General features: G+C 40.5%; 1 protein-coding gene across 4 annotated transcripts in view; it reads right to left on the reverse strand.

Moving 5' to 3' along the window:
* Positions 1 to 24,124, reverse strand: part of l1cama (L1 cell adhesion molecule, paralog a) — a 53,986-nt gene that overhangs the window by 14,591 nt on the left and 15,271 nt on the right. For 2 of the 4 annotated variants that reach the window (XM_030139223.1, XM_030139220.1), the window contains exons 1-17: positions 13,129 to 13,267; positions 11,219 to 11,233; positions 9,578 to 9,680; positions 8,853 to 9,055; positions 7,626 to 7,748; positions 7,039 to 7,209; positions 5,461 to 5,575; positions 4,924 to 5,108; positions 4,361 to 4,492; positions 4,098 to 4,244; positions 3,903 to 4,014; positions 3,188 to 3,348; positions 2,890 to 3,049; positions 1,974 to 2,098; positions 1,730 to 1,831; positions 1,147 to 1,344; positions 986 to 1,056 (exon numbers count right to left, since the gene is read on the reverse strand). In XM_030139223.1, the coding sequence (XP_029995083.1) occupies positions 986 to 1,056; positions 1,147 to 1,344; positions 1,730 to 1,831; positions 1,974 to 2,098; positions 2,890 to 3,049; positions 3,188 to 3,348; positions 3,903 to 4,014; positions 4,098 to 4,244; positions 4,361 to 4,492; positions 4,924 to 5,108; positions 5,461 to 5,575; positions 7,039 to 7,209; positions 7,626 to 7,748; positions 8,853 to 9,055; positions 9,578 to 9,680; positions 11,219 to 11,233; positions 13,129 to 13,267 (2,262 nt within the window). Of the gene's footprint in view, positions 1 to 985; positions 1,057 to 1,146; positions 1,345 to 1,729; positions 1,832 to 1,973; positions 2,099 to 2,889; positions 3,050 to 3,187; positions 3,349 to 3,902; positions 4,015 to 4,097; positions 4,245 to 4,360; positions 4,493 to 4,923; positions 5,109 to 5,460; positions 5,576 to 7,038; positions 7,210 to 7,625; positions 7,749 to 8,852; positions 9,056 to 9,577; positions 9,681 to 11,218; positions 11,234 to 13,128; positions 13,507 to 24,124 lie in introns of those variants that run through there. The other 2 variants (XM_030139221.1, XM_030139222.1) reach the window with 1 other exon arrangement.

The raw sequence follows: 24,124 nt of genomic DNA on the forward strand, positions 1-24,124 counted from the left end.
ACTTTATCTACCAAAAATAAATCACATTGTTACAATCATTCATGAGAAGAGGTAAAAAAAAATGTTTTATTCTAACTTCAAATTTTTTTCTATAATTAAAACTTAAATCACAAAAAATAATGGAGTAAAATGACAAAAAAGCTAATTATGCAGGTCTACTTGCTAGTAATGTATTGTTCCTTGTAATTTTATTGTTTTCCAGTAAAATAATTACTTCTGGTTGTTGGGACTTTTTAACTATAATAACTCTGTCTACTTAAAAATAGAACCAAGAACCAAGGGTCCTGTAGTCCAACTGCATATTTAAATACATTAATTGACATTCGTTTGACTTTTCAAGATCACTCAAGGTCAAAGGTCATGGCACCAAATGAAAGCCCATATGTGACTTTCTATCTATTGCCAATAGTAATTACATCCATATCTTTAACTGTTGTAGAAGTTATAGCACTTTGAAAGTTTTACCATTATAAACCAACAGGGATTTTTTAAATTTCAAAAATTCATAAAATATTCAAAGATCAATATTTCTCAATTCTTTGAACAAACTTGGTAGACCGTGCCCCAAGGAAGCTCTGCTATGAATTTCATAATTGATTCTGGCTGACGGTTTTGGAGAAGAAGTTTCTAGACATCTGTACATAGATGACCTTGGGTTTGACCTTTCAAGGTCAGTCAAGGTCAAAGGTCATGGCACCAAATGACAGCCCATATGTGACTTCCTATTGATTGCCAATAGTAATTATATCAATATCAAATTCAAAAATTCATAAACAAATTCCCCAATTTCCCAATTCTTTGAACAAACTTGGTAGACCATACCCCAAACATGTTCCACAACAAATGTCAAGTCATTCTGACTGAAGTTTTCGGAGAAGAAGATTCTTGAATATTTTTTTATGGACGACAGACAGATGAAAACTGATACCAATATTCCATCGAACCCTTGGGGCCGTTGGATTAAAAAATGAAATAACATGCGTACCTCCCAAGTGATGACCAGGGCATCTGGGTCTGCAGAGTCACTCCTCACATCTTCAGGGTTATTGTCTGGAGCTATGACATAAAAACAAAAGAATTAATGTGATGTGTTGTGACAATAAACAAACAACACCCAATAGACATGCAGATAGCTGTAGTTCAAACCTTCAGCAGGAGTGTTGTGGATTTCAGAGGGTTTACTGGGGTTGCTTTTGCCCACGTCATTGATGGCAATGATCCGAAAACGGTAAGATATGTACGGCCACAGAGTGAGTCGAACGCTCTCCTTGTTTCCTCCGACTCTCTTCAGCTCCTCCCAACCCCTATCCTTTGAGCCTTGGTCCTCAAACTCAACCACATATTCTGTCGACACAGAAAGATGCAAAGTGTGATGGAGACGAGACAGGCGGTGACCACTGGATAAGCAACGGAAACACTAATAAATACTGAGAGGAGATAAAGTCATACTGAGACACAAAGCAGCCGATCAAATAATAAAGCTGTCAAAGTAATGAAAATAAAGGCGCTATTCATTCTGTTACAGGAAGATAAATTATATGTGTTTGCTGTTCTGCACAGTAGAATTTGAGAGCACAATGGTTTTTGTTATCAATTCTGCATCTGTGCATATCTTCTTGCAGAGGAAAAGGAGTACAATTACAGTTTCCCTTAAAATGTGAACCAAAAAAATGTGAAAGAAACTGTGTCGATGTGTGTAAGTGTGAATATGTGTGTGTTTTTCATTCACCTAACACAGGGCTGTTGTGGTCGTCTCCAGGAGTCCAGCTGAGTGTGATGGAACGACTCTTAGGATTAGTGACCTGGAGGAGGGTAGGGGGGTCTGGGCGATCTGAGTGGGACAACAGTTATATTATCATCATCAATATTTGGTTGATCAGAGGCACACTAAAGACTACAGACCAAAGCATCTCTTTAATAGCAAAATATATAATATATTGCGGCTTAATAAGACATATCAACCATGATCTTACCATATAAAGTAAGGCTGCCACTAGCTTCAGCCATGTCCAATTTAGTGATGACTTGACAGGTGTACACCGCTTCATCATTTGGTTCTGCATTAGTTATAATCAGGTCTGGTCCATCAAATGTGTATCTGAAGAGGTGTATCATCAGAGTTAATCATTATCATTTGCAAGAAATTAACAAAAGGCAAAATGCATTCCTATGTAAGAAAACTGTAACTGTAAATGTTTTGTTATAAAGCATAATTGTGGCTGCATTATGTTAATTCATTAATTTTCTGTAACTGTTTAATCCTCTCTCAGGTCGTGAGGGTTTTGGAGCCTATCGCAGCTGACAGCAGGCAAAAGCAGCGTGAACCAAATTATTAAAGTTTAGGTTCAGTCAGCTTCTAGCTTTAGGCACTGGCAATGGAGGCACTTGGATAGGGTTTAGAGAAAGATACCAAGCCCTTTTTCTTTTTCTAACTTTAAACAAAAGAGCTTTCATTGCCTAAACCCAAAATCCTACAAGATGCAAACTCAAGTTTCTGGTAACATAGTCCTGGGTTTTTGCAAATCTGCCAAACACCTGCTGATTTATAAGAAAATGAAAAAATGTGTGGATCCTTCAGTGATATATATTACATGTCCTTGGAACAAAATCAAAGCACTGATTTGTTTTAATAGCAAAATGTAATATGATTTGTGTAACATTACATTTATAATATCACCTTCCTAAAATAATTATCTAAGTAATTTTTTTCAGCTTTTTCAGGAAACACAAAAACACAGAAATTGAGTATTTGATGATTTAGGCAAAAAAGTAATTTTCATCAAAAAATTCATTTAGGAAGGTGACAATATGTGAAATAAGAACTGCAGAAAACCTGGGTTGGCTAATGGATAGCATAGTAAAAATGAACAGAAAAACTATTTGTCTCACTTTTCATCAATGTGGGACTCCATAATCTTCTGATCATTCTTTCTCCACTGAATAAAAGGAGCACCAAGTTTTGGATCAACTGAGGCCAAGCAGGTGAAGATGGCTGTGTGTCCAGGCTGCACCTTCAGAGCCTGTGGAGGTGTCAGGATCAATGTCCGGTCTGGAAGAAAAGTGACACACACAACATGCATGGTGATAATAATATCTGCTGCTCAGGGACACAGTATGCATGTGTGTGTGTGTGTGTGTGTGTGTGTGTGTGTGTGTGTGTGTGTGTGTGTGTGTGTGTGAGACTCACTGAGTACTTCCAACTCTGCACTGACGGTGATATTGGTGTTTTCTACAGAGCAGGTGTAGATTCCTTCATCATCGTGGGTGACATTAGTGATCTCAAGCTTCCCACTGATGAGCACGTTAACTCGAGGATCTGCCAGGAGGGAGGAGGTACCACTGCTCTCCCTGGAAAAGACAAAAAGACATGTACAACCTCACACACATACACTTATTGGAAGGAGGGAAAGAAATAAACTGATATAGTCACTTGTTCAAATGACCACTTCACCCCTGTTGTCAAACCAGACTGTTGTCAGTGACATGTAACTGACTGATGAGCATTATTAGTAGTTGACAGTTTTTTGGTGGCATTGATTTTTCTGAAAGAGTTCTGCAGCATTTGCAATACTGATGTTTGTGTCTTTAATGCAGTAAAGAATCACTCAATGACCAGGAAAGAAAAAGAACAGAGGGAATATCATAGCCTTATACCTGCTGCAATGACAAAATTCCATCACAGCCCAGATGTAACAACATTTGGCTGATAATTTATGCATATGAAGGACTACCTACGCAACATCACCTCTATGAATGTTTGTTAATGTAAAATCTGTCAAATAGCAACACTAAAAGACAACACAGCACCAGAGTAGAATAGAATAGAATAGAATAGAATAGAATAGAATAGAATAGAATAGAATAGAATTGAACTGAATTGAATTAAATTGAATGTGCCTCACCATATGACTTTAGGTTTAGGAGAACCAAAGGTCTCACACTCCAGTGACGCCTTCTGGCCCTCTGTGAATGTGTACATATTCCCATCCTCTGTGAGAATCTGTGGTGGCAGCTCTAAAACAGCAAATAGAAAAAAATGAGTCTCCTAGAAAACACAAATCTCTGTCCAGTCAGTCACATTTACATCAAACACTCACCAATGACAAACACATTTGTGTTGGTGATGATAGTTCCGTGTTTGTTAGAGGCCCGGCACTGGTAAATAGCAGTGTCTCCAAAATTGACATCATTTAGGATCAAAGATCCACTTGCTGACAGACTTCGTCTGGGGTCCTTGTCAGTTTCTGTTAAAAAGTTACAATGGTGTCATTATGATATTTCTTCTTTGGAATGGCAATAACTGTCATTGTAGCCTTGTATTTCCCAAGGTATGTACTGTTTATGCAGGTGGGTGGGTTACCTGAGATAGGGATCCCATTGATCGTCCAGGTAATGGTGGGAGTGGGAATGCCATCTGCCTGGCAGTCCAGTCTCACAGACTCACCAGGGGCATACAACTGACTGAGAGGCTCTTTGATCCAATAGGGACCCGCTATGTTACAGAAGGGGATTTACAGTCAGGTTACTTCATATAGGCTTTTGTTTTTCTTTACTCTGTCTCACAGTTACAACTACATTTCTGGAGCAAATATTAATTAAGAAAGCTCATCATAACCAGTTTCAAAATGCTTTTGTTCCAGATTTTAAAAGGTTGAATCAGTATTTGTATGTTCCACCATTTTATTGTAACATAATCCACTACATATTAACCTATATCATTAAATTACATACCAGCATGTTATCTAGAAAACACTGCCACTCCATGTTAGCCACAGCATATATGCAATGATCTATCTACCAAGTATTATGCAGAACAAAGCCATATTCCACCACACTACCTAATTCAATTATTAATTTCTCTAAGTCAACAAAGTTGAAATAACATATGGAGAAAATAATATTATCACTTTCTTCATTTCATACCTTCCACAGTCACTGTGTAAGTATGAGCAACCTTCCCTTGGGTGTTCTCAGCTATACACTGGTACTCGCCCCCATCACTTGCTGAGATATTACTGAAACGCAGGCGACGGTTGTGCATTTCTATGGTGGTCCGAGATTCAGACAGTTCACCATCCTTTCTTATCCACTTCACTTTGGGGGTTGGACTGAAGAACAGAAAAGAGGGGAAGGAAGAGGGTTAGCAGGAATTGAAAAGATAGGAAATAAAGAGAGGGGAAACAGAAGGTGGATGAAAGCTGACAGGAAGTTGACATAAAGTGAATCAGGCAGGCCAGGAGAAAAAGATGTGCAGAGAAATAAATGAAGAGGAGGAGGTGGTTAAGAAGCAGAGTTGGCAGGAGACAGCACAAGAAAGATAATGGAATGAAGATTTTTGGGAGGTAAGAGGAGGGGTGGGGGTGGAAAGGAGTCAGGTAAGATTGATTGAAAGGAGCTTTTTAAGTTTTCTGATTGATGGAGGGCAGAAACACACACATGCACACAAACAAAGGCACTCACAGGCCCTGGACGATGCACTCGAGCTCCAGAGACTGGCCCCGGAGGGTGTGGAAAGTGGAGTGACTTCCAGTCGGCCTCATCATCTGGGGCCTCCTGTTCCGTACCACTGAGTTGGCTGGAGAGAAGGAAGGAGGAACAGAAAGAGAAAGAAGAAACAAAGAGGGAGGGCAAGATTCATACATATGTATGGGCAATTTTCAGATTGGAGCGCTGCTGACACAGCAGCCACTCAGGAGACTTTGGGACACACACACACACACACTATATATATATATATATATATATATATATATATATATATATATATATATATATATATATATATATATATATATATATATAAATATATAAATACACACACACACCTTAAGCTGTGGGATAACATTGGGTGGGCTTTACCTTTGTAACACCACATCATCATACAGATTTCCTATACACACAGAGGTCTCGTGTTAACATGTGCTCATCTTTCTGACCTCTAGCTGGGCCACAGATGCTGGCAGCCACATCTCAGTATGAGCTGCATCTCATTACCACTGGACTGAGGAGGTGATGGGCCCACCTGCTGGCTCTGGGACTGTCTACTGGATCTGGTCACTGCTTCAGTCAGCACAACATGCCACTACACGGGAAGTTGACTTTGGTTTAAGTGTGAAACCTCTGTGGCTCTAAACAAATGGCCATTCTGTTAACGTTGGTCTGTGAATACTAAATAGTGGATTTTAAATAACAATTGCCTGCGTAAGGGACACCTAACACCTTGTATTTCTGCCAATGTTTTTTTTTTAATATCTTTGACACTTTTGTAACATATCCATATACAATATTGTATTGTTTTGTAGCACTTATTGAAGCCCTGAATGTAACATTATTTTGTCATAACCAGCTCTAGGAATTTAGATGAAAATAATCTCATTGTCTCAGGCATATTTGCATCAGTTAGTGGAGTAAAATGTTGATTAATATGTTGTTAAATGTGTTATCCTCTCTTAGATAAATAAGAGAAAGGTAAAAGTAATACTGTATGTGGTCAACAATAACACTGAAATATGCATCAGCACTTATTCTACAGTCTACTGCTGAACTGAGTAAAAACAAATCCACATCATCATCTCAACTTTCAGCATACTCTGCAACAGCTCAATCAGCCTGATTATTGATCCGCTTTTGCACTTGATGGATGTTTCAGTCAATACAAATAACCTGCCTTTCATTTCACATAATCGATGCATATATTATAGAAAGTATTCATTTTCAGGGATGGTTTCAACCAAATTCCAAAATGTAATCCAGTATAAAGTCCATAAAAAAAAAACCTATGTGATCTGTTTTGCCTGGTGCTTGAATAGAGATTATGTATTATAGTATTTGTGTGGCTATATATGTTTAATTGCAGTTTAATTTTAGTAAGAAAATTTTATTTTAATTGTTCCACAAAGAGTTGAAACATTAATGATATATACTTTATACTCGTCCTCAGTCACTAATTTTTACATAACTGGATTGAAAATTGTTGGTTTGAACCTCCATCATACAGCATCACACAGGCAGTGTTGGTTGATTCAGAGAAAAACTCACAGGGGTTGACAGTCAGCGTGATGGGTTCTTTGACTAAAATGTTGCGAGTTGCCAGGTACTGGACGTTGCACGTGTAATCATCTCTACTGTCGTTAGTTAACAAATGGGCGAAGTATAGGTTGCCATCCTTCCCTGCCACAACACGCTCACTTAGCTTAATGTGGAGTAGCCCTGAGAAGAGAGAGAAAGAGACAGCGATATAAAATGATGACAAAGAAAAGCAGAGGAAAATGAGAAACAATGGAGGGAGATGAAGGAGCTTAACAACGGGGATGGAATTGTGAGAGGGGAGGCATAGAGACACAAAGAGATGAGAGAAACTGAAAAATGATGATAAAGAGCAGTAGGGGGCAAAAATAGATGCAGCATAAAACCTACAAACTATGCTTTAGACATTTCAAAGGAATTCTAGAATAAATACGTGTATTTTAGAATAAAGACAATATTTCAGGGATAGATATCAGTAACCATTCTCTGATGTGATAGAAGTGAACAACATGAAGGTACTTAGGTACTCTAAGTAGCAGATCTATTGTTGAGGCAGGAAGGAAGTAATGGAAGGAGAGATGTAGGGATAATGTACTCACTCTGGTCCATCCAGTGAATGATAGGCTCCATAGAGCTCTGTGGGGGATTGCACTTCAGTACAATACTGCTTCCCTCTTCAGCCTTCACATAAACCCTTTTTTCTTTCTGCTGTATTGGTGGAACTAGAGGAGGGCAAGCAAAGAAACAAATACATACTTGTAAGTCTGTGTAGATACAGCTGATAGGTATATGCACAGGCACCTGCATAAAAACTAAACGACTATCTTGGGCAATTCACAAGAAAACTTTAGTACACAGTGCAGGGTGGTATTTAAGAGTATTTCAAGAAAAGCAACTTTGAAGCGTCAGGTTGTCTTTTGTTTTGAAAAAGTAGAATGATGTGTTTTGTGAGTCATGTGTGTTTGCCCTCCACAACCTCCCTTCTGCCCATTGTTGATAACCCCACAGGAGCTACTGAAGAGTGCTTCATATGACATCAACTCAAGAGCGTTTCTGGGGAAACCGTTGTCAGGGAAACTGTGAAGGAAGGAGGTTGCCCAGGAGAGAGCCAGTCACAGGTGGATGGATGCACAGAGGTGCTCTTTACTTTTACCCAGGGGCCCATGCATGTGTGTGTATGAGGGTATATGCTGATTACCATGTTATTGCATGTAATTATGTTCTGGGTGGCAGTACTGTGCACTCTCAGTATGAGCCTCCATCTGCTTACAAATGTGGTCTCTATAAAAAAGCAGGCTAAGGAAAAGGTTTATGTGCAGGCTCCGCTCACAGCTTTGTAAATCTCTGTGTTATTGCTGATAAACCCAACAGCTCTGCCTGCTACTAATCTGGACCATGAAGGCATTTGCAGCAGCACTTACACTGAAATCGATACATTTGAAATCTATGTAGTACTATTTATTTATTTATTTATTTATTTTTAGAAACCATCATAGCAGCTTTGATTTTAAGACTTTTTGGGGGATTTTATTTATTTGACAGCTAAGTGAGAGAGAGGATGTCTGGAAACACAGTGGTAGAGGAATAACATAGAGTAAATAGCTCAGGTAGACGAAAACTGAACTACTCATGAACTCTAAACCTTCAGCTATCAGGCACCTTATTGAAATGTGAAAAGTAATTCCTTTCTGAAAGCAACAAAACAAATGATTACACATAAGACAATTTGTATTTTGTATGTAAGACTTAACAATCAACCACCTTGAACCTGACACAGGCTCACATTAGCTAATCAAACACTAATTAAGTCATTATCATGTTCTTACCATCAATGCTGAGTACAGCTTCATTGGAGACAGCCGTCCCCAGCTCATTGGATGCAAAGCAGACGTACGTGCCTTGGTACTGCTTCAGAGTGTCCATTGTATAACTGAGTGTATAGAAGACAAATGAGCCAGAACGCTCAGTCACCTTCAGCTCTGGGTCAGTGCCTGGGTCAAACTCCTCGCCATCCTTTGTCCACCGGAAACTTGGGTAGAGAAAACAAAATTACTGATTGCAGATTTTTTTTTTTTTTTCTTTACACGAAACAACAAAGTCATACTATCATTTTTTATAAAGTCCTTAGTAAACACTCTGTGTCCTTAGACGGCCACTACAGCTGAGGACACAAATGAATAGCTACAAAATACACAAGACACCCAACTGGGACTCATAAGGTTTTCCTGTATAATTGCGATATTCATCTTTCCTCTGGCAATCAGAACAGTTTTCCACTTCAGAGCAGCTCAGACACTCTGAAAAGATAGCTTGCGGGCTTAATGACATTTATCCCTTGTTGAAATGAGAAGTCTGACTGGGAGAAGCTGTGCCTTCATGTAATACTAATGTGTACATGTCAGCTGAACAAGGAGAGAGAAGGTCACTGTTCTACGTCTGCTAAAAAGAAAAAAAATAAGTGCAGAAGCTTCTTCACGACTAAAATAGCTTCAGACTTAGACATGTATTCAATCCTATGTTTGTGTGGATATGTGTGTATGTGCTGACTTACATGGGTGGGGGGTTGCCAGAAGCCTCGCAGCTCATGACTAGGTCTTCAAAACTAAAAACAGTGACAGACTCCGGCTGTGTGGTGATCATCGGAGGCCTTTTGACTGCAATGAACCGAAGCAGAGTAAGTGCACAGGTGTAGAGACATGGATACACTGAGAATAGAGATGCGTTCACGGCTTCTTGTGTTTCCATAACCTTATTTCATGCTGCACATTTCTGTGGTAATTTACTATGACATGAACACATATAATACATCAAAAAATGCATATATCTTTTAGGTAACAACACTGAGGAACAAGAGATACCACTCATTTTCCACTCATTTTCCTAGTTTAACTGCTGCTGATAAGTACATTCAGTCAATATCACTTAAAAAGACTCCCAGGAGGAAAAGATGAAATGTAGGCTGAGAAAAAGAGTGAGACTAAGAGAGCAAGGGGAGAAAATGGGCTAAGGAGAGAGGAAATTGACACAGCATAATGTAGGAATGAGGCGTTCATGTAAAATAGATATATGGCACAGCGCTCCCTTAGAGACAGGGAAGGAGTCTGTGAGCCTGAGGGAAATAAAGCAGGGATTTTTGAGGCGAAATAAAGCAATGACCACCAGACGAGGCTTCTTCTTTCTCTGTCACCTCTGTCTGTAACAGCTATAAAGCAATGACTCGATAACGGACTCATAAAACTGTACACAGTGGGTGGGATACGGTGTGGATAGGGTACTGAACCAGCACGTTTGATCTTTTACATGGTTTATGGCCCATGTCGTGTTTTCATGTGCTGGCTTTCAACAATTACATGCAACGAATTTAATCTTGTTTTGTTGTAAAAACACACACAAGTCGTTCAGGGTGGAAAAGACATCACTGCCTTATACTTGTTAGTAAAGATTGGACTTTAAGGGGAAGAAATGGAGCTGGTGTTGGAAATAAATTTACATTATATAGGTAAATGGGTAAAGGAGGACACAGGATGAAGGGGGGAAGTGGTGGATGTGAAGAAGGGGATGGAACTGAGCAGACAGGAAAGATGGATGAGGATGCAGTGAAGAGAGAGCACATGCAGAGCAAAGAAACTCCGAGTAAGGGGAGTCGTAGACAGAGGGGAAAAACAAACAAGGGGTAGATTCACTGAGATTTAGGGAGAGACAGGGAGAGCAGAGGAATTTAATGAAAGAATTCCCACTGATGGAGGAAATAAGCCCATTTCCACAGCTGATCAAATTGAAGTTCGGGCTTCAGGCGCGCTCCATTATTGGCAGAAGGAGGAGAGGAGTTGGTGCTTAGTGCTTTAACTCCTCTTTATTTCCCTGTGTCTTTGATCTGACAGCCCTGCTGCCTCCTTACAGGCAGCAGCTTCTCCTCTCTACTCCTAGAGGGATCTCACCTATTGGGAGCCAATGAGGCTAAACACACCCGCAGAAAGAAAAAGACGCTCAGAAATGAGAAAACAACACAACACTGGAATAGACGCATGAACACAGACACATGACTGCTGGATTCATTAAAGTGCAGCATAGTACTGCGTTAACGCATGCTGTACGGAAAATCACGTCACTGACATAATGAAAGTGTTTACAATAAGTTTCCAAAGCACCTGCATTAAGACAGATAGACATCAATAAAGGTAAAAGCACTTACGATCACTTATGTGGTCTATTAGTCCACAGTGAGAGCCAGAGAAAAGGCAATGAGGGAAAGTTATTGTAGGTACTGTAAACAACAAGAGACAGTTAAATTGTATCCCAATCAGCACAAAAAAAAATGTTTCCAGTGTGCATTTCTACAAAACGAACCAAATAATCTCAACACAATTTGTTAGTGAAGGATCTGGTATTTTTTTGCTTTTCCTCAATAAACAGGAACTGGATTGAGTGGCTGTTGGATACAAAACATCCAGCACTTTGCCAACAAACTAGAGTTCACATATGAACAGAGGTTTAGCAGTAAAAGTACTGTTAAGAAAAGATTGTTGTTAGATTTAAATATTAATGAATACAGAGATATTTTATTACAAATCTGTGGACTATTACAAAAAGCATACCCTAGCAAAGTGCTGCAGTACCTAAACTTAAATGTAAAAAGTGCAGTAATGCTTGGAGAACAAAGGAAATAAATTGTCTGTAAATGTGTACCTTCACTGCAAAAACAGCACAAGAGGTTAAACCAGTATTAAATTAATATATGCAATACTTATCTCCAAATGTTAACATGAAATATGTTTCATTATATCTGAAGAAATGCACATTGGCAACTTTTTGCTCTTGTGAATTGGTAAGAAAGAAGATGAAAGAAAGAGGACAGACAGACAGACAGACAGACAGACAGACAGACAGACAGACAGACAGACAGACAGACAGATAGATAGATAGATAGATAGATAGATAGATAGATAGATAGATAGATAGATAGATAGATAGAGAGATAGATAGAGAGATAGATAGATAGATAGATAGATAGATAGATAGATAGATAGATAGATAGATAGATAGATAGATAGATAGATAGATAGATAGATAGATAGATAGATAGATAGATAGAGAGATAATTGTACAACAATTATGATACACGGACAATGAAGCACTGTCATGTCTCCTGTAATGGAGCGTAGCTTTTAACCCCGGCCTCTTTGACACTGATTCAAAAGCATCTCCTTTATTGATCCCGATCACTGCCTCTCATTGACATGCCAGAGGCTCACTAATTGAAAGGCAGGGGACACCTTGACCTTTTACATCTTTGACCTGCGCCTGCCTCTTTCTCCTCATCCTCCCTCCATCCTCTCACCTCCATGTCACCCCACTCCTTTGGGAATTGGATGGGGGGTGATTTACTGCATTTCATCACCATTTACAGGCTCTACATGTGTGTGCACATCTTTGTCCGTGTGTGTGCGATTGCTTGTTTTATACTTTCACTTCTAAAATCCGCGTGGGTGGTAAAGGACTGTGACTCACTGCCAACAGTCTTAGATAAAGAGTGAAAAACAAAAGCAGCAGTGGAAACAATATTCTCTTGGAGGTCTGTAGGCAGGTCAGCTGCAACAGAGCAGATGAAGATCAATTTTCCAGATCTGCACTGTTTCTAATGCCTACATATTGCAATGAGGAGGAGGACAAAATGAGTGAGAATGAGGCAAAACCAAACCGGATTTTTGTTTTATAACTCAGTTGTTGATTAAATTACTCCCAATCAGATTCTGTTTTACACCAGGGAGAGCAGATCAATAGTGGGACTAATCAATGCACTATGAGGGGATCAATTACAAAGTAATTAGACACAGAACAGGCACAGATGAGAGCTCAGTATAGAAGCTTCAGACAGTCTGGTGTTTCCAACATAATAGTCCAATCCAACACTGAATACTGAGGTTACTAATAGGAAAAAAGTGTTCATTCAGCTCATTTGCACTAATTAATCACGATGAAAGATCATTATTTGTATGCTTTGATGAATCAACAATGTAATTAACACAACAAATAGATCTTTGAACCTCACAGAAGCATTCAACCTCCATTGTCATGAACAGTACGATGTGAATGTGTACTCACAGTTGGAGGGGATGTGTATGGCTGCTTGGCTATGCTGGGCAGTGAAGGATAGGAGGATGAGGAGGAGAAGGAGGAGGCGGGGGAGTGGGGATGAGCACTGCCCCCTACTGCCAACCTGCTGTCGCTGCATGTGAGGCATTGCTCACTGTCCCATCAAAGTCCCACCTGCTTGCACACACACACACACACACACACACGTATACTGAAATGCACCACACACACACACACTTGTTAAGCAAGTGCGAGGTTGTGTTTTTCCTCCAAGAGGCCTCAGTGCTGCCTTGAGCGTCTCAGGTCACTCTTCTGTTTTTTCTTTCCTTTCACTGTCTGTTTTTTTTTTTTTTTACTCTGGTCCACGCCCTCCTGCTGGTCTCCTCTCTGAAAGAAAAAAAAAAAGAGAAGGGGGAGGTGAGGGGGAAAGGGAGGGGCAGAGAGAGAGAGAGGCCATGTGTCAGAATGGGAGAAAAATTACCCTGTACCATGTGGTCAGACCTGTATAGACAGAGCGAGACATGAAGTTAACACCCCTATCAAGAGTTAACAATGCACGCCCTGACACAAAAACACACTAACAATGCCAATCACAGAAGCAGCTCCAGTAAAAAAATCTCCATTTGGTTAATTACATGACCAGCCGTCCATATGGAAGAGCCAGTCAGCAGGACAGATGGACAGAATACCACAACAACAGGCTGAGCAGAGTCTCCCAGCACACAGATGGGCTGTGGACAGTCAAATGCAGATCGATGAAGTGTCAATTCAGATAATACAAACAGTTAGATAATTAGATCAACTGGTCAGTGCTGCATTGAACCAACTGAACAGTTCCTAGTGTACTTGGGTGATAGTGCTGTGATAAGTGTGCGATAAAGATGCTATCAGTCTTGGTGAGTGAGTCGAGCCACCCCTGCTAGGAGCCTATCCGTTCTCCATCTGTACCCTTGGAGTCGGTCCTCGCCACAACATGCAGGCTGTCCTCCCCCGCGGCACCACGTGGCGCAGCCCGCTGACTGTTTACACTACTCGATATCACACACAAAGAGCTGTTAGAGCACACTATGATTGAGACATACATGTGAGACAAAAGAAAATGGCGATAATAGAAAGAGGATGTCTACTTGGCAACTCTGCAGTGATGGCAGGCTGACTGAAAGAGTTTTGGCTGTGCATGCTGTCATTTGTTGGCAATGCCAAAACAAAGTGATGGGTGACCTTGGGGAGCAGGGGAAGGTTAAAGAGGAGAGGAGATGAAGATGATGGAAGAGAGAAGAAGGAGCAGAGTAGTGATTATCATTCATTTTCTCTCATCTTGTGGGTAATGGCCATCCAGTGAATTGCTGTGGAGATTTAGCCATCACTCAAAAGAAAATGTACGGAACAATATCTTAAAAAGGGAAGCAGGAATATGGGATTTGTCGACATCAACAGGGCTAAATTAGATGCAATTAAAGACCAAACAAGAGTTAAGTCCTTAATACGGCTGTTTAAACTAACAGCATTAGGATTAAATGAGCCATTCCACTCACTGGCTCGCCTTGTCAGAGGCATAAAGAGAGCGAGAAGAAGGAAGGTTGAAGTGGGAGTAAGACTTAAGGGGAAGATGAAAAGTACAAAAGTGGGTTTAGTGGAGGTGGAAGGAAGTGGCTTAAATACTCAGTTACATACAGAGGGAAGCAGTGGCGAGGGAGATGCAGAGGTAAGAAAGGAAAGAGGCAGTGTGAGGGAGGCAGGGAGGTGATGGGAAGATTGCTGGGAGATGCAAACAAGGGAGAGGCAGGGTGACAGCCGTGACGCTAATCCTCTCCTTCCACTTGCAGACATACACACAAGTGCAATGCTGCTTCAATCAGTGCACCGCAGGGTTACCGTCGTTCTGAAAGCTTCACTAGCTTTTATAATTTAGGGTTCGAGTTTGATTTTTTAATTGCGGTGAGTGCATAAATAGTTTTAATTTGAGGAAGTGCAAAGTTTTAATTTAGGTGTTTTAAGATTTGCAAAACTTTATTGCAAAAAAAAAAAAAAACTGTGAAACTAAGCAGATTTTACCTGAAATGTTATTGTGTTTTGTTTAATTATTCATTGTCATAGAGTTAGTTTTGATTTTTATTGCTATAATCAACCTGGCTCATTATGCACATGGGTTAACTGTTTTCTTACTGCTGCTCCTCCCATCCTTTATGCTCCTCCATCAAACAGAGGCTGCCATAGTGGTTGTTGTTCTCTGGAGACAGGGGGCCAATTACAGCGATCCGCTCTTAAACTGGGCTCTCCAAAATGCCATTAGAGCCAGATGAATGACGCTGGGCTAGTCTGGGTATTAGTACTGGTGTTAATATGATCTAAGGTGTGAGCTTGCTTATCAGTGCTCCCTCAAAAGACACGATGAAGGAGAGCAGAGAGGATCGGAGCAGGACGCTGATTAACGATGTGGCATGCTGAAGCTTGTCACATTGCCAATCACTGTTCACCAAGGGAGTGCTGGAGCTTACACACACTCAAGGAGACTAATACACATGAAAGAGGCTTGTAATGCATGGGTAGATGGATGAAAAGGCAGACAGACACACACACCTAGAGTGGTCTAACAGAAGAGATCAGACAGATAAAAGGGCATGGTCCAGTGAGTTCCAGCCAGGAGGTAGTCTTTGCCAAAGAATATTCTGGTCGTATTGAGAAGGATCAGCAAAGGGGAACACTATAATGGGATAAGAGAGACTGAGAGAGTGCCAAGGAGGGTTGCCATGTAATGACTAACCAGACACCCAAACATGCTGATGAGGACAGACTGATGTGACCAGAGACACACACAGATGGAAGCTGGGTGCGTGGCTCAGAGCCTCGTGTCCGCTCCATTATCACAGAGGTGACAAACACTGACACAGAAGCAGATGCCTGATTTCACTTCTTCACGGTGACCGCTGTGCACCTGTCAACGATCCAATCCCAGCACCGTTACCTGCTTCATTGGACAAGGTCAGAGGTCAGGCCTGGGATGGCTGCTTGCAGCTGGGCTGAGATCACTTGTCACAGTGCTCCTGAGTGCTTTTTAAAAACTATTATAACCGCTGTGATGTCAACAGGCGCCATCACAAGTCATTCAATCAGACAGAGGTCAGAGAAGGAACATTGCAGTTGAGACTTTAGGGTGTGGTCGCTTTTCTGAAAGAAAGCATGTCTGCAGAAACAACTTACCAACAGAACATGCAATAAAGAGTAGGCGTGGAAGACGATATTGATTCAGAAATAGTTCATGTTCTAATCCTTTCATGACAGATTATTGATGCACTGGCATATGGCACCAAGTATCAATATTTTTATTAAAATATGCAGGTGCATGAAATGGATTCTCCAACTAATTTGACTCAACAGATTTGATTTCTTAGACCAATGCTACTCATGGACATTCAGACACTTTTATGGACATTGTTTCAAAAAGGCTGTGAAAGTGACACCATAAATGCATTGAGTAAAAACACAATTTCTGATTTTGCCGTTATGTTTTTTTCTTCCTCAGTTGCACAGACATCATGATGTATCACATGGTTTAAGAATTGATTTTTCTGATTCAAAATCATCTCATCTGAATGATCCTTTCAATCAGCTCAATTAATGAAATCCCATCATTGATTATTTTTAATATATGCCTTCTTTAGTGCAGAGGTAATGCTCACCTCTGCACAAAAGACACCACTTATTGGCACTTATTGGTGATGTTAAATAAAATGAGATTGCTTTGGGGTCAATCCCTAATGCAAACAATAAAATTCGATTTTAAAAAATGCAGCAGGTTTCTGTCAGTCTAAGTAAAGCCAGTTTTAGAAATATTTATGACTCAGTCAGTTTTGAACTGGAACCATACTGAGACTGTGAGAATCAGGTATTAATCATTTTGGGAGAATTTTTTGGAAAATTAGAGATACCGAGCTCTAGTATCACAGAAACATGATCATAATCATTGTTATCCATTGTGTAGTATTGTTAGTTATTCCCTAATAAATAAGCCAAATTAGCCAAGTGAGGTTTACAACTCAAATATTTATGAATTCCAGCCAGAGGCATTAGCCTTACAAAAACATAAGTAATCCAAACATTTTGCATTATGCCTTTAGTGTTGCTATCATTAGCAGACTTTAATTGCTGCAGTAGCATTGTGGATTGCACCCCTCTTGTCATCCATTAGATAGAAAATTGCAGACTTCCCTCCCTTGCAAAATATAATAATTATACACGCTGGGCGTTGCCAAGGACTTTTGGTTGCTGAATAGGCTCTCTTATCTGTAGTGGAGGGAGGGGCAACCCACACAAGATCAGACCCCAAGAGTCAAATCATGTTGTGAGTCTGACAGATTCTGATCCCCATCGTGCCTACCACCCACATATACATAAGAGACTTTTAATGTTTTGCTTCCATATTGTCACGTATCCGTGTGAGGAGCTGCTAGTTGATGAATGTAGCCTGGTACATTTATAGAGTCATGCAAATGTGAATTCTAAAAGCTGCTCTGCTCTTTGATCAGATTTGTTGCTTGGCTCGATTGTGTGTGTGTGTGTGTGTGTGTGTGTGTGTGTAGGTGTGTGTGTGTGTGTGTGTGTGTATGCGGTTAAACATGTGTGCAGGTCTTGTGTCCTGTCATGCCTTGCTTTTAAATATTAACTACCTCCAGCTGTGAAGACGTGTTGGAAGGGAGGACACGGGACCGTGAGGAAGGGGGAGAAAAATAAATGAATACATGCCCCCCTTTACCCCTCCTCTCCCCCTAGGGTTCTTCTGTCTGGTGGAGCGTCAGGCTGAGAAGAGATGGACAGGGGAAATATGGAGTGATTTAGACCTAAGGAGGGAGAGTGCTCACTCAAGGCAAATGGACTGATGGAGCTGGGAATTACAGGAGAGGGGAGGTGAGATACTATGAGGGTCAAAGGAAGGCAAAAGTAAGAAGGGGAGGCAAAAAAAAAACAAGGTAATGCTAGTGGGGGGTAGATGATCAGGCCCCCTGCAGAGTGAATTATTCATTGAAATTCCCTTCCTGTCGGCACAATTTGCCCTAAATTCACCCAAATTCATAATTCATCCCCACCCTTTGCTATACCTTCGATTCGGTTCCAGACGGACGCTGTCCATCCATACCTGGTGTCTTTAGTTTAGCTGTCTGATGCTCGCCTCCACTCCCTCCCCTCTTCCTCTCTCTGGCAGGGTCATACTTAATGCATGAGCCTGTTGCAGTGAGACAAGTCTCAGAGCCACGTTGTCGCTACAGCAGAAAAATACCACAAATCATGTGAAATAATACTGGCTACCTGTTTCTGCTGCAGTCTTCAGTTCACCAGGAGCCTCAGACATGTCTTTTATCACTCGTAGTGAAGATTACATTTCTTACAAGCCTTTTTCACATCTTTTCCAAGTGCTTCAACATAGGAAACAAGGCTCATAATAGCAAATGTTTGAGAATGATGAGCACCCATTTTCCTGTCACCTTTTTATCAGTCATCTTCTTCCCCTCATTTAGCCCCCCTGTGAGCTGACACTAAAAGCTTTTCTCCATCCCTCTATGATCACTTTTAGGAATACATTTCATAGTCCCTCATCTTCCCCTCCTCTTCTTTTCATATTCAATGCTTTTTCTTTCCATCAATTTAATAAACTGCTGCAGTAGCATTCTGGTTTGGACAATGAGCAACATGGCTGATTAATTCGATATTTGCAACTTTAATGGAAATGGGCCTTCACGGCACAGCAGGAAACCAATATCTCCCTCATACCACTACACTTTGTTTAAAAGGCCAACTAGCATGTGTTTGAGGATCGATGATCCATGGTCAACACCAAATGGAAATTTACCAGTGGAAAAAAAAAGCTGCAGAGCCCTCCGTTTATCTGGAATCAGGGAGCACAGGCAGCACATTTATCAATACCACTATTAGCATAAGCTCTGCTGATAGTAGTCTACTACTCCCACTAGTTTCAAAGGTACTATCATAGCATCATAATACCATGTCATATTGCTTTTATTTTCCAACGTCTGCAGCTTTCTCAAAGACCGCACCCATCCACCTCCACTATTCTGTCAGGGGTTAAGGGTTACTACCAGAGTGACAAAAAGCTGGAGAAAATAAAGGTTGTCAGAGAAGCCGTAAGGCCAACCGCCCACTCGCTCTCCATCCTGGTTGCCATGACAACGGGGTCTCCGCACAGCATCCCCCCTTGTACATACAAATTCAGTTATTCACACACATGGACACTTACGCTGGTTTGCCGTATCACTTACATATGCGCACACACGAACACACGCTCACTCATTTACAGACGTGTCCTGACAGGCCGTCCCTCAAACACACACACACACACAATTACACATAGTGATGTGTTAGTGCAAATAGTGGCTGTGTTCACTGTTACACTGTGTCGACAGTGTACACTGAAGTTGACATAGGGATACGCACAAGATGCACATATCTGGCAGAAAGAATTTAAGTTGCTCAAATATTTATGAAATCAAACCAGCTACAAACTTATCCGAGTGAAAGTCAAGGTACAAAACAGAAGAACAAAATTCCCTAAGTGCCAACAAATTCTGTACTTACACTCTCTTTCCTTCACACTCACACAAACACACCCATCGTCACTCCCCTATTGCCAAGACTGCAGAAGAAGCTACCTCTGGCGTGATTTATTTATTGATGTTTTTCCCCTTAAGACACAATGGGAATGGTGGAATAAAAGAAGTGGTGAATAATTCAAAGAGAAGGGAGTGGACTCATTAAGAGATCTGTGAAAGGAAGGAGAGCAGAGGTGTATGGAGGGATGGAGGGACGGAGAAAAACAAACCAACAAAGAGAAAGAAGGGCAACACCAGGGGGAGATCAATGGGGGGGGGGGCTGACAACAAAGTCAAGAGAACAACAAGTCTGAAAAATTCATAGAAAGTGAAAACAAAAAGAAAGAGGAATAGGAAGGAAAGAAAGACTAGAAGAGGTCCATTACAGAAAATGATGAGATGGAAAACCAGAAATCTTGATGTGGGATCAGTGACCAGTAAAAGGCCTGTAACGATCAAAAACAGGGGTGTTATCCTAATGTAGGAGTGTATCAGATTCCCTATATATACGTGTATGTGTGTGTGTATGTGCACATGGGTGTGTGCGTCACTGCGTATCAGTGAAGATCAGCCCATGTGTCAGCAGGTCAGCTAATCTCTCTTGTCAGCTAATGGAGCCAGTGTTGCAGATGGACTGCAGCCTGTAGCTCTCTCTGCTTCTAGCATTTTAGCTACTGCTCAACTGGATGAGATAATTTGCTTATGGCTGGTCTGTCAGTCAGTAAGTCACAGGAAATGAAGACAGAGAAACAAAAGGGAAAAAGAAAACAGAGGTTTGGAGATAAAGCCATACAAAAACAGACTCATAAGTATTAAAAAACAAATTCTATGAAAAAATGGGGCCAGGCCTGTTATGCTGGGCAAGATCGCAAATTCATTTGTCTTTGAACAATGTGGGGAAAAAAATAGCTAAATTGCAAAATCAAGACAAGTTAAATATTGCTTCCTCTGGAGACCTTTCTTGCTCAGCAAAACTTCCATATGCAACCAGTTTGTTTGTTGTAATATATTCATCATGAATTTTTTGTTTCTTCAGCCTTTGCTTCCTATTTAAAGTAATTAGTATTTTTTAATATTACACACTGATACACTTGCAAGAGCTGCTTTTCCGTTACTGTTCGGGGGTTTCCCTATGTTTGTGGAAGACTGAGTTAGAGTGATGACTTGTTTTCATATATTACTGAAATTCTTAGAGAAATCAAAGAAATGCAAAACAAATTTAATTGATGAACTACACACAAAATTCAGTCTTCACAAATCACAGCTTATTTGTAAAGCTTTTACAAATCTTTTTACACAGCTAGTTTATATGCAAAAGGTTATTCGGGCTAATATGGTATCTTTCCTGTCTGGAGTAGAGGACATTTTTCAATTTTCAGCTGAGATGATGCACCTGGGTCTAACAAACCCCAGTATGGATACTGCACATGCACAGTGCATATTTCTAATAAAGAAAAATATTTCTGAATCATGTTTTGCTCATATAGTAAGAGCTTGTGTCGACAGTAAAAAATCGTTTAAAATCATGAATTGTCAACAACACCAGGAAAATTGAGATTTAATGGTTTTTGTTTTGTTTTTTTTCCTACCCCTCCCTTTAATTGAAATTGAACTGGAAAACCAGCAGACGGTCCTGTGTCTTAGGGTAACTAATCAATAAAAAGAAATCAAATCTTTTCTGTACACACAGAGAATCATGTGTATTCTGTATATACACATACATATTCACATGCGCGCACACACACACACACACACACACGGCTCTACTGTCGCCTAGAGGCGTCATTTGCTTCATTAGAAGCAGCATCAGTCTGATTCTGCGCCTGCAGCACAAAGCGCGCTAATTACAGACACACCCAAGGTGTCATGCTGAAGATGTAGGATACGATGCATACAAATACCCCCATGCAGAGTTCAAGACACACTCTTTTGCTCTTTGTGCAAATTAGAACCATCCAAGGCAAACATATGCAGCTTATCATGAGATATGCAGAAACTCAGATGTGATTACTGTCTCCATTATCTTTGTGTACTTTTGTGGCAGAATGGTTTGGTGTCCGTACAGCAAAGAATTAATGGTGTTCATCTGAGTAAAGAGAGGCAATCATGACATTATGAAATTACATGGAAGAGCTATTAGGAGTGACCTTCTCTCTTTGCTCTCCCCGCTTCCCCTCTGTCTCCTGCTTCGTCCTACAGTTCCCGCTCTCCTTGCTTTATCTCTCACCGTCAGCCTCCCTCTTTTCTCCTGCTTCCCTTAAGCTAACAGCCTTGTTTGTGTTTCTTCTTTTTTTGACACACATTTTGACCTTCAAGACCACTTTATTCCTTTTTTTTCTTTCACTGACTTTGTGACAAATGCATATTGTTTGTATTGTGGCACTCAGTGGAGATTGTTCTGTGAATGCTTGCATCCAACCATTCCTTCCCTGGAGAGAAAAAAGATGGAGCTCAAACAGGTGAAAAGGAAATATGTGTGCTTAAATGTGTGTGCTACTGCAGCTTTTGGGGATCAAAATAAAAGCAGGTGGGCCATTGAAAAAGCAGCTGACATCAGTGTAAGTCCTGGAACGAGATACAGCAGCTTAACACTGCTGGACATGACAATGCAGCTGTAACTACATTAACTTGTAACAGCACCAGAGGGAAATCAGAAACTGCTGCAAAGACCTAAATATCCATACATTTAAGAGCAAGAAATAAGCACATTCATGACTTTATCTTGATGCTCCTGTAAAGGTCCTATTGTTATTCAAGTCAGCCATGCATGCATAAAGTGTAGTGCAGCAGAAGAAAAAAAAATACACATGAAGGCTACAGAGGCATGGATATCTGATGAACCTCGGCTGTGAACGGAAGCATATGTGTGTGTGAGTTGCATCAAGTGAAGGGTGTAGGTGGGGGAGGTTTGTGTTGGCTGCTGCAGGTACTGATGTCTGAGGAGGGGTTGTGCAGTCAGTCACTCAGCAGACAGAGAGAAGGAGGAGGGAGTGGTCCCTCGGGTCAGGTGATAAGTGGCCCATATAGCGCTGGAGGACACAGCTGCTAGCAGCTCGTGTGACACGCAAGGACACGTGGCCGCCTCTGGGAAAAACGCCACGCCACGCCCTGAGTGGAGGGGCGGAGCCTTTTTGAATGACCTGTGACTTCGAACACAACAGGTTATCTATTTCAGATCACATAGGGAAAAAGTACTGAAAATTAAAAGAGATAAAATAAACCATACTGGATGATCTCTACAGGGTAGTTCAGGAAAAACAAAAAATTAGCATCACTGGACTTTGTTACGATCCCAGTTTCATGAATTTTCCTTAACTGATGTTATTCTAATGTCATAAGTACAGGGAATATGGCATTTAGTCATTTGTAATGGCTACACAACAAGTGATTACTTTCCCTAAGACATTACCATTGAGTTTATCCGTTTCAAAACATAACATCCATGAATCAAACAGAAAATGTTTGATTTTTGTATTTCATGTCTTTTTTTCTTGCTAAAGCCACTCACTCTTCCTGTTCACTCTATTATTCATAGACCACCACCATTCATGAGCGTAAGGGGCAAAGTTTGAAACAGCACATAATTTACCTATAAGCAGAAGCAGAATTTTTATTTACTTCAATAATTTTTATTTCCATAAAAATGTTACTGAGTGAACTTAAACATAGCAAAATAATAACATAAAATAGGTAGAACAGAACTAGTACCATTGTGACCTTCTCACAATAAATACTTGACTATTTGTAGCAGGGTCATTATTTGGATTTCACCCATTACTAATTTATTGAGTTATAACCATAACTGTCAGTAACAAAGGTACACACAGTTATTCATGGTCTGCTGTCATTATGGTCTGCACAGTCCTTCGTAGAGACTGCAACGGTGAACAATATCATATCATTTGCTGCCCACTGAAGCATTACTGTTGTTTTTGTTAGCTATTCTATGGTACGTTGGTCTATGAAACATCCATACTGGTTCATCTGGTCCATCACCCACCAGTATGAGGGGATTTTTTTTTTTCTTTTTCAATAACTTAAAATGTTTTCATCTCTGTACAAATAGCCTATTTCTAAATTTCGATTTTTCCAGAAACATTTCTCAAAGCGTCCTTACACTGAATGTAATCTTGTCAGTTCTGTTCCGCCACTTCAGGGAAATGAGCTGCTGGCAGGGCAAGGTCACACAGCCTTTCTAACACATTTGCATGGTGGAGCCCCAGTGGCTCAACGACTGTGGGAAAATGGATGGATTTTTTTCTCTTTTTTTTTAAAGCCTGATCCTGGGCTTGTGGAGACATGACGGGTAATTTTACACTCGTACAGATCATTTCTAAATGAAAACCACTTGCACCAGATCACATATTACCAATATACATCAAAATCACAGTATTGCATAAGTG

The sequence above is a fragment of the Sphaeramia orbicularis genome, chromosome 7 (genome assembly GCF_902148855.1).
Source record: "Sphaeramia orbicularis chromosome 7, fSphaOr1.1, whole genome shotgun sequence".
Taxonomy (NCBI): Eukaryota; Metazoa; Chordata; class Actinopteri; order Kurtiformes; family Apogonidae; genus Sphaeramia; species Sphaeramia orbicularis.